Source organism: Plodia interpunctella, chromosome 21, assembly GCF_027563975.2.
Source record: "Plodia interpunctella isolate USDA-ARS_2022_Savannah chromosome 21, ilPloInte3.2, whole genome shotgun sequence".
Taxonomy (NCBI): domain Eukaryota; kingdom Metazoa; phylum Arthropoda; class Insecta; order Lepidoptera; family Pyralidae; genus Plodia; species Plodia interpunctella.
The window spans coordinates 5,076,785-5,091,822 of NC_071314.1; the positions used below are offsets into that span (position 1 = coordinate 5,076,785).

The 15,038-nt window shown below is 32.6% G+C and overlaps 2 protein-coding genes across 4 annotated transcripts in view; one reads left to right on the forward strand and one right to left on the reverse strand.

The window, feature by feature from the left end:
• The window catches only part of Flo2 (Flotillin 2), a 198,038-nt gene that overhangs the window by 16,651 nt on the left and 166,349 nt on the right, over positions 1-15,038 (forward strand). The gene's annotated exons all lie outside the window — the stretch shown is intronic.
• On the reverse strand, positions 2,391-12,668 carry LOC128679422 (glucose dehydrogenase [FAD, quinone]-like). Of its 3 annotated transcripts, none has more exons than XM_053761663.1 (2): positions 12,537-12,668; positions 2,391-4,449 (listed from the first exon to the last, which is right to left on the reverse strand). In XM_053761663.1, the coding sequence occupies exons 1-2, from the start codon at positions 12,585-12,587 to the stop codon at positions 2,566-2,568; spliced, it is 1,935 nt and encodes a 644-aa protein (XP_053617638.1). In that variant the 5' UTR covers positions 12,588-12,668; the 3' UTR covers positions 2,391-2,565. The 3 variants fall into 3 exon arrangements, with proteins under 3 accessions (XP_053617638.1, XP_053617640.1, XP_053617639.1); XM_053761665.1 differs by having other exon boundaries at positions 12,438-12,573; XM_053761664.1 differs by lacking the exon at positions 12,537-12,668 and adding an exon at positions 7,003-7,087.

Consider the following 15,038-nt stretch of genomic DNA (forward strand, 5'->3'; position numbering starts at 1 on the left):
CAAATTTAGTTTTAAAGAATTACCATCATCTATATTGTATATGTGTTTTGTCAAAGCACATATCTATGCAAATGGAAATTTGGGTGTTACGGATAATGCCAGAGGACGTTCTGTGACCTTTATAAATTAACTTGGATTAAAACATTTAGAGCCATCAATTTTGTAAAGCGCTATTGGCTATGCAACTTTTTGACTAAATCCTACGATCGCGAATCGCGTACTTTTTGGATGAAAGTATTCTATGTTTTAATTTCATTTCGTTTAAGTTTCAGCTTCCTCTACACCAAATTTCATAAAAATTGGCTCAGCCGTTTCATCGTGTAGAAGTAGCAAGTGTACTCAGAAAACTCGAAATTTTATAAAGGTTCAAGTTATAAAGTTGAATTTTGTAATGTTAATATATATTAATGAAGAGTAAAAATAAAACAAAGTCTACCATTCGAGCCTGTAAAGACGCGAATATAACTTATGTCGTTCTGTGATTCTGCCTGAATATTAGCGAAGGCGTTTTGTAGGATATGCAGATGTGATCGGTTGAAAAGTTTGTTTTGGATTTTGTTTAATTTGAATTGAATTTATGAAATAGACAACCTACAGTGATTTTGACATATTTTGTGAATCCACGAACTTTAAATATCCTGGATTTATATTTTGTATGAAATAAGATAAGTCTACACTACTGTTATTACTATATAGATGGTCAATCTATATCTATAGCCAGCAGGCCTTAGAAATATTGTTTTGATAACTTTGCTCATTTGTTATTAATGTAACGTAAATCTAACACCAAGAAACTTACAAGAGAATTATTTAAGACAATAAAAAACCTATAAGATAAGGTTCTTGATGATAGATCCCGATTTTGGTTTGCGTGAGAAATCACCATTTAATTATTGTTTGTGTACAACTGTGAGCCAACCAGTGGATTGGATTGAGAAAATTTACACGCCTACAAAAAATATATATTCGATATTAAAGCAAGAGTATAAAGAACACGTTGAAAACGTGTGTCAAAAAATAAACCGGTTTGTTTATGCTCTATATCGGTTAAGGAACACTTGTGGCCAAGAAACAGCACTCCTTGCCTACCATGGCTATGTTTGCTCCATTTTACGATATGGACTCGTCGTTTGGGGAAATTCAGTGGATTTAAATGATGTCTTTCTTATACAGAAAAAATGTGTGAGAGCTTTATGTGGCGCTAGACCATTGGATAGCTGTAGACAATTATTTCAGAAATTAAAAATTTTGACATTAGTTTGTATGTACATATTGGACATTTGTATTTTTGTAAAGATGAATTTAGAATTATTTACAAAGTTGCCGTACCCTTCTGGATTAAGATACCCAAATCGTTTAGTTGTACCACCTCACACTACCACGTCTTTTAGAAAAAATAGCTATAATATGGCGGTAAAGATATACAACCATTTGCCAGAGAGTTTAAAGTCACTGCCATTTACGAAGTTTAAAAAACAACTTCATACTTTTCTGGTCACCCATTGTTTTTACACCATTGACGAGTTTATTAGTTTTAAATTTTGACATAAGGTAGCGCCCTCAAATTTATTTATTTTATTATGTTGACTTCATTTTTTAATCCTTGACATATTTTTATTTTATTTTTTATTTAATTTTTAATATACCTAACCTAACATTTGATTATTAATTAACTAGAACTTTTTATGTATTTTTAAATAAATAACTTTAAACATTTGCATGCCAATTGTTGGCGCAACACGCTTGTCCGATTTAAAGACATATTTGTCCTATACATGTATATATACCGTGTTTGTGTGCAAATAAATATTTCATTCATTCATTCATTCATTCATTCATTCATTCATTCATTCATTCATATTTGCCGCTATTGACACAGATGGATTTCTGGGATTTATTTTGTAGACATCTGAAATGAATTAAACTTTTAGTAAAGTTGTTTCAATACGAACTAGATTAATGCTGTTTAACCCAAATAATGGGATGAATATGTGAGAATATTCACACTTTGAATATTACTTTGCTATTACGTTGTAAGTAAGTTTCTTATATGTATAAAATGGTCATGCGCACATCTTTTTCCTTTGGTCCAGTTAGTTAATTACCCAAAATAATGCAATAAAATAAAAATTTTAAACAAATAATCACATGACTTCTTATTTTTTAATTGATAACATGAACTCTGAATCATGAGTAAGTAAAACAGCCTGCCTACAACAAATAAAATAGCAAGAAAATGCAGATGTTTGTAATAGATATTCAATAATTTGTAACTGAGTAATACTTTTAGTAGGTATAAAATCTATTATTTGTACAGATTTAGCCTGCGCCATCATCTAATTTACCTTCAAAATGCTTGAAGTGCATTATTAAAAATGAAATATGTGTAATAAAATATTATTTTATTTATTCAGTTCTTAAATTTATGGATAATGTTGAAGAATAAATTAATAATCCCATTGCAATATAATTTACATCACAGTATTGCTTCTCCTTAACCTAGAATATTTTCTAATTAAAGCTAAACCTATTTTAGATGATCCCACGGATTAGATCTAACATGATTTAATGACCCCAGTCTTGCTTTATCATGTCTGCACCCTTTTCAGCTATCATGTAAACTGGAGCATTTGTGTGACTTGAAACTATTTCTGGCATAATGCTAGCATCTATTACTCTTAATCGATCTATATTATGGACTTTTAACCTATGGTCTACCACCGCCGTAGGATCACCTTTCACACCCATTTTACAAGTACCACTTTGATGATAAATTGTAAAAGTAAACATTTGTGCCTGACACGCAAAATACGCATCGCTTCCAAATGGACCATACTCTAAACAATCTTCAATAGGCACGTCATATAATTTAGTTCCGACTTTCTTCATAGCAGGTTGTCTCGATATTTCTATAGCCAATTTGATTCCTTCTACGATTTTCTGTAAGTCTTCCGGATCGTCAAAGTAGTTTGGGATTATTGTTGGATGCACCTTAGGGTTCCTACTTTGTAACATCACTCTACCTTTGGATTTTGGGCGCATCAACATAGGGAAAACCATAAATGTTTCCGCTCTGCCCAACGGTCCAAAGGTATCCGTATATATTTGCTCGTCGAATCCAAAATTACGAGGTAACAATGGGTCAAAATTCAGACCTCCACCAACGAATAGTAATTCCATGTCGGGCCACCCTGTCGTGTTGAATTTGTCTTTCAAATCCATAAATGCTAGCGCTTCACAACCACCCGGGAGTGACAGCGGTCCTTTGTGTGTTTTCATCCAATTGAAAACTATTTCTAAATGATTTAGTAAATATTCAGTCCTCAGGGAAACATTTTGATTATTAACTACGAAATGTAATGCACCAGCAGCAATATGATCCATCAGATTGTATCCAACTGGCAAATCTCTCACTACTGGTATCTTATTTGATTCAAGATGGCTTTTTGGTCCTATGCCCGAAAGCATTAGTAGTTGAGGAGAGTTTATTGCGCCTGCTGATAAAATGACTTCTTTATTTGCGAGTATCTTATATTTTCTGTTGTGTTTTTCTAACTCTACGCCTATTACTTTGGTCATAGCATCATCAAAAATGAGTTTAGTAACCATAGATCCTTTGGTCAAATGGAGGTTTGGCCTTCCGTTTATTGGGTGCAAATATGCTCTACTAGAACTATGCCTTGTACCATTTTTCATTGACAGCTGTAAATAAGACACGCCCGTTGGGTTAGGTCCATTATGATCACCGTATGTAAAACCATATTCTTTCGCTGCTTTCACCCATGCTTTGGCTTTCGGACTTCGGTAGGGTGCGTGTTCGACGTTGAGGTAGCCATCATATCCGTGGTAATAAGGGTTATCAAATTTGGGAATTTTAAAATGCTCAATTTTCCTAAAATACGGCAGTACCTCATCCCAACCCCAGCCTTCGTTTCCCATATTTTCCCAGGCATTGTAATCATAGGCAGTGCCTCTTGTGTATATCATGTAATTTAAAACACTTGAACCCCCAACAACTTTGCCTCGTGGCCAATTACATTGTTTGTTTTCGAATCCAACGCAATATTTATTGGAAGGTTTTGTTTTGTATTTCCAATTAGCGGGTGTAAATTGGAGATAGTTGGCGACTAAAGGTACATCCATAACAAAATTTTCATTCACTCCAGCTTCGACGAGTAAGACTTTCCATTCTGGTATTTCACTGAGACGATTGGCGAGGACACACCCGGCCGTGCCAGCTCCGACGACTATGAAGTCATATTCTGAGAGGAGATTAACTACATCTGGTGGTTCGTTGTCCAGTTGGTCAGTGCCATCTACGACGAAGTTCATAAACGATGTTATTGGGTCGACATTCGGTATGGGTCGTTCTGTCACGGTCTGGGTTGGCAGTAGAATAGTGATGAACACGTAGAAAACCGGCACAAATTTCGTTCGGTGAAACAACATCTGAAATAGTTATAATGTTATATTACAAAGTCATAATTGCTTGTATAGATAGAAATACTGTTTGTAAAATTGTGATTGAACATGGCAGATAGGAATTAACTATTTATATAATAATTAACTGTTTGTAAAATTGTGATTGAACATGGCAGATAGGAATTAACTATTAACTATTTATTTTATTTTTATTTTTTTTTATTATTACAAGTTGGGGTTTCTATATTCATCGCTTTGATGATGATAACATATACAGTAAATACATATTTTGTGTTCCGGCTCGAAAGGTGAGAGTGGCTGTCCTTCGGCTTGACCCTAGGCAACAAAGCAGGCCACGCGCGTGACACCCCTGGTGTTTCACATACCATCATATAATACCAAAATTCATCACAATCGTTCAAGCTCTTTAAAAAATGTAATATTAATAAAATACTTATACATTAATTGCTCTAAAGAGTAAGATGAAGCATGTTTTAAGGAATAAATGATCTATCTATCTTAGCAATTGAAAGGACCAATGGTTGTTGCCATTTATGTGCCAGTAAGTGATCTCTTTGTTCAAAGAGGACTCTTGTCAAATAACAATAGCTGAAACAGATACGTTCGATGCAACAAAAAGTACCTATAGTTAATTAACTGTAAGCGCACCTGCATTTTAATCAGGCTAGGACCTTCATACCTGGTCATTGATACACAAGCGCAGACGCAAGTTCGGATTTTCCTGTCATTATCCAAGATTTATTGTACTACCTTGGTTGATTTAATCAGCTAGTCCAAGAAGGCAGAATACAAAGACGTTGAGAAAATTGTGGAAGTGGTATTGTCTGTTTACTTAGTTCAAAGTGAAATGAAGTAAACGAGGAAATAAAAATGTAGTAATATGCCTGTAACATTTTCACAATATCTCGACTAACATTATAAAATGCGATTTTTTTTTGTTTAATTGTTTGTTACCTCTTCACGCTATAATTCAATTCGATCAAATCTTTTTTAAATTTTGTATACATGTAGTTACAAGTGCGAGAAAGATTTAGGGTACATCTTGGAAAAATAATTGTTTCCGGGGGAATTTCATCCGGGCGCAGCCGTGGACCAAAGGTAATTCTGACCATAAATATACAAACGTCTTATTTAATAGCTAGGTGTTATGTATTAAGCCAATTGACTAATCATTAGAGAAAAAAAACTCTTAAAACTACGGCAATACAATCATCAGAAAGATAAGTACATTTATTGCCGAAAGGGGTACATATAGTACATTTATTGCATCTCAGCATATGCTATGGCAAAAGCGCTGGTTTTTAGCATTCTTAAAAACCTTTGTATAAATCTTTTTAAGATTCTTATCGAGTGATTTATTGCTATCACTACTGTACGATTTTATTCTAAAGAGATGCCGGTGGGAATTCTCCATTAGTATTCAAGTACTAAATTGATGACTTCTATACACTCTGATTATGCGTTTAAGGTCATTCGTCATAACTATGTTGCATAGTGGCTAATTGAAGTAATATTCGATGTTACATGTCATGTGTTATAGACGCAACAATTTTGTGTCTTACAAAATCAAGGTTTATGATAGGACTGTTCACGATAAAGAAATTCTAGAAATTTGCACTGGATTTCTTTATTTAAAAGTGAAAAGATTTAGTATAAATAGAAGTATGGATTAAAGAGCACTGATAAAAGATAGATATTGTAGTCTACATATTCCACATTACATGTGTATTAAATTTTAACGTAATATTTTTTTTTTACTGATTCTTTACTAGTGGTTTTTCCGGGATATATTTATAACTTATTTCAAATAACAAATATATTGTTTTGGAATCTTGTTTTCGAACTTTATATGACGTCTCGCTCATTTGCGAGATAGAACTATGTAACTAATTAACTAGGAATACATTCATATAAACAAAAGAATATAATAAGCCGAAAGAAATGACATCTGCGATGCGTGAAGTCACGCGACTATATTACATAATTAAACGTTTTATGAGTCGATCCCTCGATCGGGGAGAATCGAGACAATGTATAAACCGTTGTCCTCTTCTTTCCGTGTATGCTAACACTGGTGTCAGATTTTATTGAAATCGCCTAATCGTCATCTGATATTACTTTCACGCCTACCAACCTAGATATAGGACACACTGAGTATAAAACAATAATTGTTTTCCGGGAAGTAATGACTACGTACATTCCGTCCTTTCTTTTTACGATTCCTAACATGTAAACAATTTCATAGTAGTCATTGTTGTTTTTTTAATAAATTAAATATTAGTCCAAATCTATACATACGAAAGTAAAACATTAATCAACCACGTAATTTTCTAAAAAGACTATTTTAACTTATAATGCTGAAAAATCATTAAACAGCATTTACACAAAAAGAATAAAACTGAGTTTACTACTCTTTATTATGCGGTCTGTAGGTGACAGGTTAAAATTGTCATAGCATTTAAAATATGTACATAGACGATTAACGTAAGAATCATACTTGATAAAAGTAATGCATAGGTTTCAAAAATATACATGATACGGAATAGAAAAAAAACTTACATGCGTCAGTCGTTGACATTTCTTCGCGATCGTATAACAATAATACATAATTCAACATAGTTTTATTGTAAAATCAGTTCAAAATCTATGGTTATCTGTTATTTTATATTATATCGAGGTATTTCGCAAGTATTGCACTTCCTCCGATTGCAATATTATAATAATAGTCTATTGCAAGTTCAAGGGTAATGTGCTGCAATTATATGCAATATATTTTATGTCAGTTATTCACCATGAGACCACACGGGCTGTTCATACGTGTGATGAAATGGTAAAAGTCGAAAAAATATAATTTTTGCCTTGCACAGTGTACCTAATAGATATGTTATCTCTATTAACGATGTTTTTTTCTTAAGAAAAGTTTCGACATCGAAATACTTTTACAATTTTTAAAATACCTATCTTAAATTCGGATTAAATACGGATCTTAAATCTAGATCTAAATCGGTTCAGTCTTTTGGTTGTTACGATGCCACGGACAGACATACAGTAACACAGACACGTTAAACTTATAACTTCCCTCCTTCTGTCGTTGGGGGTTAAAAATTGATCCCATATGTCCCATTCCTAACTATTATATTGTATGGTCTATATAATTCTCGAACTGACCACGAAACTTGAAATAATGTAAGGTTCTGACTGCCGCAATGTAAACGAATCAATAAAAAATAGTTTACAATTCGTATTCAATCGTAATCGTTTATTGATAGATAAGATATGATAATAATAGATTTATTATTGTACGTACATACAATGTCACTTTATCTTCTATAATTGATAAACTTGATATTTTGATACAATTGTCATTTTGTCATTCTGATAATGGGACATTTTAAAGTTACCATTCTGATACTGTGGTAATTTTGATACAGGGGACATTTTGATCTAGGGCACTTGATGCTGTCTAAAGGCTGTCATAATATGTTAAGTGCATTCAAAGAGAAGTTTTCTAGATTAAGTTAAATGAAATGTCGTAAATGTAAAACTTTAATAGATCACCTCCATTTTGTTTAAGTTTAAACTTACCCAAAAATTATAAATGTTGATAAATTACAAGTAAGCAATAGACGTATTCTTCTTAGCAATAGACGAATAAATATAGAGTCTAGAATATTAAACCGCGGCGAACCTTAATTCCATTGCTCAACGGCTGAGGAAGATACCAACTAGATCAATAAACGTAGACCAATACTGATTCATTGCAAATCTGTTACTATGACCATAATTTACAGAGGTTGCTTTTTATACAGGCAAATTATCCATTAATTAAAAATTATAGTGACGTCACAACAAAAATCCATCCAATTTTCCACACTAAAGTCCAATCAGTTTCTCGAGAATAGAAAAAAATATAATTTTTGCTAGGTATTCTGACGTAGCGGATTTTCTGATATCTAAAAAAACATACGCTTCGTTTATTAGCCTTTAACATATTATGTATAAAACTAAATTTATTGTGACTCATAGTCAATTAAGGCCCTTTTTAAGATACGAGTATATAATGAGTAGTATAGCCTTAATTATGTAACTTGGTATGTTGTTATGTAAAACAATTGATGCATAGATTGTTAATTATCTATTTAACATAGATATTGTTTAGTTATATTTTTCAAAAAGGAGTAGGATGTACCTGTGTATAAATATTTATTTACATTTATTATTTTTGTTTCAGGTTAGTAAATTAAAACTTCGCATCGATTTTGATAGGTATGCCATTAGTTACTAAATATTATTAGTATGTATTTTGCAAACGTTAAATGAAATTTTGAATGTAAATTAGTGTTTAGTACAAAACTAGCCTTATTTAGCAACTGTACAGACAACTAGGCTCATGTTTTTGATTGTTAGTAAAATATTCTGACCGTGCCCACGACCCCTCGGAACATATATTTTTACATATTTTTGATGTACCTATACAAAATAAACAAATAAACAGTCATAAATATTTCGACACATATTATTACGAAACTTTCGAAGAAAAAACCGAGATCTACTGTAATCATAATCATAGATACATATTAAAGTTATTAGCAATTCTTTATGAATAAAAGCATTCTTGTCTAGAACCATTATAATTTTATTAATTATTTGTTCTATTTAGATTTTCCCGTTGTACGTTTACACATCGCATCGCTCCATGTCCTGTCCTACCTTGCCCTTTAAATTAAAAATTATTATCCACAGGAGATGATTTCTATACATAAATCCTTCTCCGCTCGCCATTGTTAGCTCAAAGGCCCGTGCATTTATATTCTGCTGCAATATGTATAACAATTGCAGCATACGCATATTATTTTCAAGATAACTCGAATAATATATAGTGTATTAACAGTTTTAATACAACTAGATTTGGCCCGAAGCTTCCCGCGTGAATTTCCCACGGGAATAGTAATGTTATTCGGGATGAAAGGTACCCTGTGGTCTCCATAATTCAAACTACATGTATGATAAATTTCAAGAAGATTGGTTGAGTAGATAGAACGTGAAGAGGTAACAAAAAAACAAGCAAACTTACTTTCGCATTTATACTCGTAATATTAGTAAAGATTAGTATCAGTTAGGATACGGGTGATTCGAGACGTATAAATACTTTGAAATAATCATTAGATCATTACATTACTGTATGACTATGAAAACGTGCGAATGTATATGTCAATTTTAATTTATTACACATATAAATATAATATTATCTTAGTTTTATGATAATGCCAACGTCATCATAGGCCGTGGGGTGACAGAATCGCTATGTGGAAAGAAACGTAATATAAATGAATATTTTTAAAATAATATATTACATTTGTAAATATGCATCGTTATATATTATAAAACAAAGTCCTCTGCCGCGTTTGTCTCTTTGTCTGTTCGCGATAAACTCTAAAACTATTGCACGGATTTTTATGCGGTTTTCACCAATAGATAGTGTGGTTCCTGTATTATATTTATACCCGAGCGAAGCTGGGACGGGCAGCTAGCCTAGACTAAATGAATTATCATGCAGTCTATCGGTATTTTTAGCGGTGGAAGCATGGGTAGAGGCCCTTTGGATTGAAAAAGACCTGATCGAAAGGTCCCAGGTTCGAATTCTACTCATTATACATGATTTTGTATACTAATCTGTGGATGAGAAAAAAAGGAGGAGAATCTGAGGAAACCTGCACATTGGTGGACAGTTTAGTTCACTCGTGTGTATGCGATTACTAGCCACTAGATGGCAGTAGGGAGCATAATGTCAATTCAGCTGCCTTTAGGCGACTAGAACAAAATCTGACTCGTGTTAGCAATAAGACACTCGATAAGAAAGACGACGTAGGTATTTTTAGAAAATTCGCTAATGCTAAAATTAGCTAAGCTTCTGTGTACGTACAGTCAACAGCACATCAACCTACCCAAATTCTTTGCAAACTCGCCGCTATTACTGCGCCATAGAGGTAGGTAGTCCATGCTAAGTAACTTGATGTGCTGTTGAATGTACACACAGACGGAAATTAATTCTGAAATTGTATTTTATTTGTTTAATTTACATATTTAGACAATTGATTATGAAATTCGCGTTTTTAACTGCATCGATGAATGGGCATAGTTTTTTTTTGTAGATGTATTGCCGATACGCGATTGTATTTATTTTGTGACACTTGTGTTAATTCTGTGAATTTTCCACGTGCTAATTTTGCATTAATAAAGCAATTAATTCATAACTAGTGACATAATCCAGGGATTCTTAAACTTGTTTCTAATTGCTTCCATTTGACAAGTAACACACTAAACTACCGTAATATAATATATTCGAAACTCGCCACTATTACCATCGAATAGACATCTATACTATTATTATAAAGAGGTAAGCGTTTGTGATTTTGTGACTTTGTGAGTTTGTATGTTTGAGCCGGGTAATCTCCGAAACTACCGAACCGATTCCAAAAATTCTTTCATCATTAGAAAAGTATCCAAGATTGCTATAGACTATATTTTATCTCAAAATTCCCATGGGAGCGAAGCCCCGGGCAACATCTAGTCATTGCATAATTTGATATGCAGTTTAATGCACAGTACACAGTGATAGAGTCTTAGGAAATGGTCGTATTGTTTGCAGTATTTATTTAATTAATTGTAAAACTTATTAACGGGAACCAGAATTTAGTTTGATTGTTTTATACTTAATTATTTTATATATAACGTTTCCGTTGCATCACGCATATTGTTCCATTTTAGCTTGCATAATTTAAAACTATTTAATTATGTAATTATTTATGCTGCATAAATTAATTTTATGTAGGGTCCATATGCCCTTTATACCTCGGATCTTGTATTGGGGTCATTGTTCAAATTTGAGCAGGTAATCGCAACAAAAAGTAAAAAGTAACTACATCACTTCTTTCTTTGTAGCCATGCTTGTGAAAACAACTTTTGACCGCCATATATACCAAGTAATTTCAAATTTATTCTAAATTTTAGGGCTTAGGATGTAAAAATAAAACATAACATTTACCGAAACGTGTTAATTTCTATTATTAAATAACTAGTTCAGTTTCAAATATTTTGGCATAAATGTTAATCTTTGATTTTTTTTAAAGTTTAACAGTCGGTAATTAAAATTTTGACAACTCTCGTTATTTATTGTATTTTATTAAACAACGATATAACTAAACATTCAAAATATTAATTTATTCAGTTCTAACTGTAACGAAGGACTAAAAAAATATTCATCAAATTATCATATATAAATCGATATAAACTAAAAAATCGTTTAGTATCCATTAATCTTAGGGACAGTAGTAATAGTAACAATGTTGCAATTTTTTATATTTTATTTGACTAAATTGCACTCGAATGAGCTTGAGACTTTTTTTTATAAATGGTGCTTTTGCACTTGCGCGAAATTTGACAATGACACGATGTTTACAATTAGAAACTATGAATTATGATTTCTTAGTTATAGTTCTTCGTTTACTTCTTTTTATTCTTTATTTTATTGCACAACTTAAAAAGTTAATAACAGGTGGACTTAATGCCGGCATTCTCTGCCAGTAAACACTTAGCAAGCAAAAATGAAATCTATCTGTATAAGGATATATATCTGTGGTGATGTTTTCTAGTCTTTTATAGCGTGAAGATTATGAGAGAAAAGGAGAGGGAGATACATTATGTGTCATTTCCTCGTGAAGAATGATCAGATATGCATATTTGATTATTATTTTGACTTTTCAATTTTAAAATTAAGGGAATTCAGTAAAGTTAAGTGTTTTTTTAAATTTTATTGGTTCATGGAACTACACAAAGAATTTTGATGCGCTTTAGGGTGTTCAATATTGCTTTTATATGTATTTTCAAAAATAAAATTATTTCTATTTTTGAATAAATTAAATTAGTTTCAGAATATGTGTGATCTTTCCAAATTATTCACTCGATTTTTTTAAAATACATAATGAATTACTTACTGAACTAAACATATGAAACATGATTTTTTAAATAATATCCCGTCCCAATCACATTTCACTTAATCAAAACCACTGCACCATAATATAGTGGACACTTACGATGTAATTCCAATCCCTACACCCAGGGCCCTTCAAGTTCAAACGCTTCATTGATACTAACACCGGCACGCAATAAGCATCCAGTTTTATCCATCAGAGGAAATGTACCACTGCGTGTGCGCGATGCGCGTCCATGGGCGCGATCTTGACCTAGGACTTGAAATGCAGACAATTTGATAAAAGCCAGACTTACTCAGGTGCTTGTTATACAGGTCTCCGGCAATATTTTTTATTTTCTATTTTTTCTATTAATATTTTTTTGTGTGTGTTCGACGTCAATCTGGGCTGTTGGTAAGCAAAGATGAAGTCGTTATTTCGTACGTCTGATCCATAATATATATATTGCAATACTGTTGTCGAAGGAATTTAATAGAATTTTCCAAAATGCCATCTTAGTGCCCACGTAATGTAATTCATCTAAATCAGTCCAGATTTCTCATATCCAAAATTTATCTTTCTTTTTTTTGTACGGAACCCTAAAAACGTCAAACCAGTTCAAAAAAGGTTGATGTATAAACGAGTTTTTTTGAACACTATTTTTTATTCTATGCTTTTATCTTAGCTATTTACTATTTTCCTCTTCCAATAAGGGGCTTGGTAGGCAAAAGAGGCTGATATTGTCAAAAATTTAAATTTATTTTATTTATTTTATTCAATTTTGGGTGATATACAACATTTATTTACGCCATACTTAAACTAAGTTTCCGCCGATTTCCAAAGCGCAGGTGAAGATGGTAGATTTGTTATATTTTTTAATGATAGTTAAGTTTAATGTGTCTGTATCAGTATTCCTCTTCGTTGCATCGTAGCAGCCAGACTGATGGACAGATTTTGATCTTGTTTCCCACGGATGGTGTGGAGTTATAACTTTAACATGTCTGTGTACTGTATGTCTGTCCGTGGCGTTGCAGCAGCCAAACGCCTGAATCGATTTTGATGTAGTTTTTTTTATTTGAAAGAGAATTTATTCGAGAGTGTTCTTAGCTATGTGTCAAACATAGCTATAATCTAGTTATTAAATTAAATGTCTAAATAAAACACTGATAGCAAAGTAAAAGAAAATTACTTGTGAGTGCAAAATATGCTTGACTGTTGATGGCCTTAAAAGTATAGTCACTGGATTATTCCACCGGATCTTAATATATACTTATTTGGAAGCCCTTGAAAGTGACAGGGTGAGTAGGAACTGAAATAGTACATTGTTCATCGAGAAATGAATGTCACAGATTCTAATTCGAGGGTGTATATTGCGAACCGTGACTTTAGATTAGAGGGTCTCAGACGCAAGAGTTGTGAATCGTACTTTATTTCGAGTGATACGACATCAGCTGCCTACGACAGTAGTAAAAATAATAGAATATAAAATACAAGTTCTAATACCTACATATAATTACAACAACGTCCATCAAATATTCACATCACCAATGTATTTCGTATTTTTAAAAAATAGAATTAGTATTTTTGCCAGTCTGAATTATAAATAATTATTTAAAAAAATAATACTTATTGTTGTCAATATTGATGTAACACGACGGAATAGGGAGTATACTGCGCATTTATCCCGCTAGAGTTCTGCACTGTGTTAGGTAAACAAAAGCTTTGCCGTCTTTTGCTAAGTCGATTAAAGCGTTTATTTTAGAGTACTTTATTAATCCTTTCATTATGTAAGCATTCGTTTGTGAAAATATCAACAATATTGCATATTGGGAAAAATCCTTTTCCAAAAGATAAAATATTTCGAAAACTATGGGAAACCGCCTCATGCTTTAAAATTTTCGAGCCAGTAAACGGCCAAAGAAAAGCTCGGAACACTCCACACCTGAAGACTTATTGAAATATGGACTTCATACAGGTAAGATCTTCAGCCAAAATAAAATTTATATCCGTGTATCATCACAGTTAACCAAATCATGCAGATCATAACCTAAAATAGTATTATTATTTTCAGGACCAGTTAACCACCCTTCAGTTTTATCATGATCTAAAACTGAAGTCTTAACAGTGTATTCAAAGGCGCAAATTCCCTATTGTGTTTGGATCTGTCTAAATGACGTTTATATGCGGCGATGTTCATATTTATATTGACCGGGATATAAATAATTCCCAAGAGGAACAAAGGATTTTCATAAAATTTTTCAGACCTTTCGGATCAGGTGTCGTATAAAAATGTTTACTCATGTTCATAGAAATTTAAATAAATAATTAATTTTGGGTGTTAATCGTAACTAGCTTTTGGCCGCGGCTTCGGCTGTGTTAATTTTCCGGGATGAAAGTAGGGGGTACCCTATGTCCTTCTCCATACTTCAAACTACATGTATGCAAAATTTCAAGAGGATTGGTTGAGTAGATAGAGCGTGAAGAGGTAACAAACCAACAAACTTTCGCATTTAAAATATTAGTTAGAATATCATTACTGTTCTTAGTACAATGCTCCTCTTGGTTCTTATAAAGCTATAAGATTTCGCGTAATTTGTATTCTGTCTGGATATATTTTGTGTAGCC

Coding starts and splice junctions, on each gene's coding strand:
- LOC128679422 (XM_053761663.1), bottom strand. CDS start 12,587: ATGAAGCGTTTGAACTTGAAGGGCCCTGGGTGTAGGGATTGGAATTAC. Junction 4,450..12,536: donor GTAGGGATTGGAATTACATC/GTAAGTGTCCAC, acceptor TAACTATTTCAG/ATGTTGTTTCACCGAACGAA.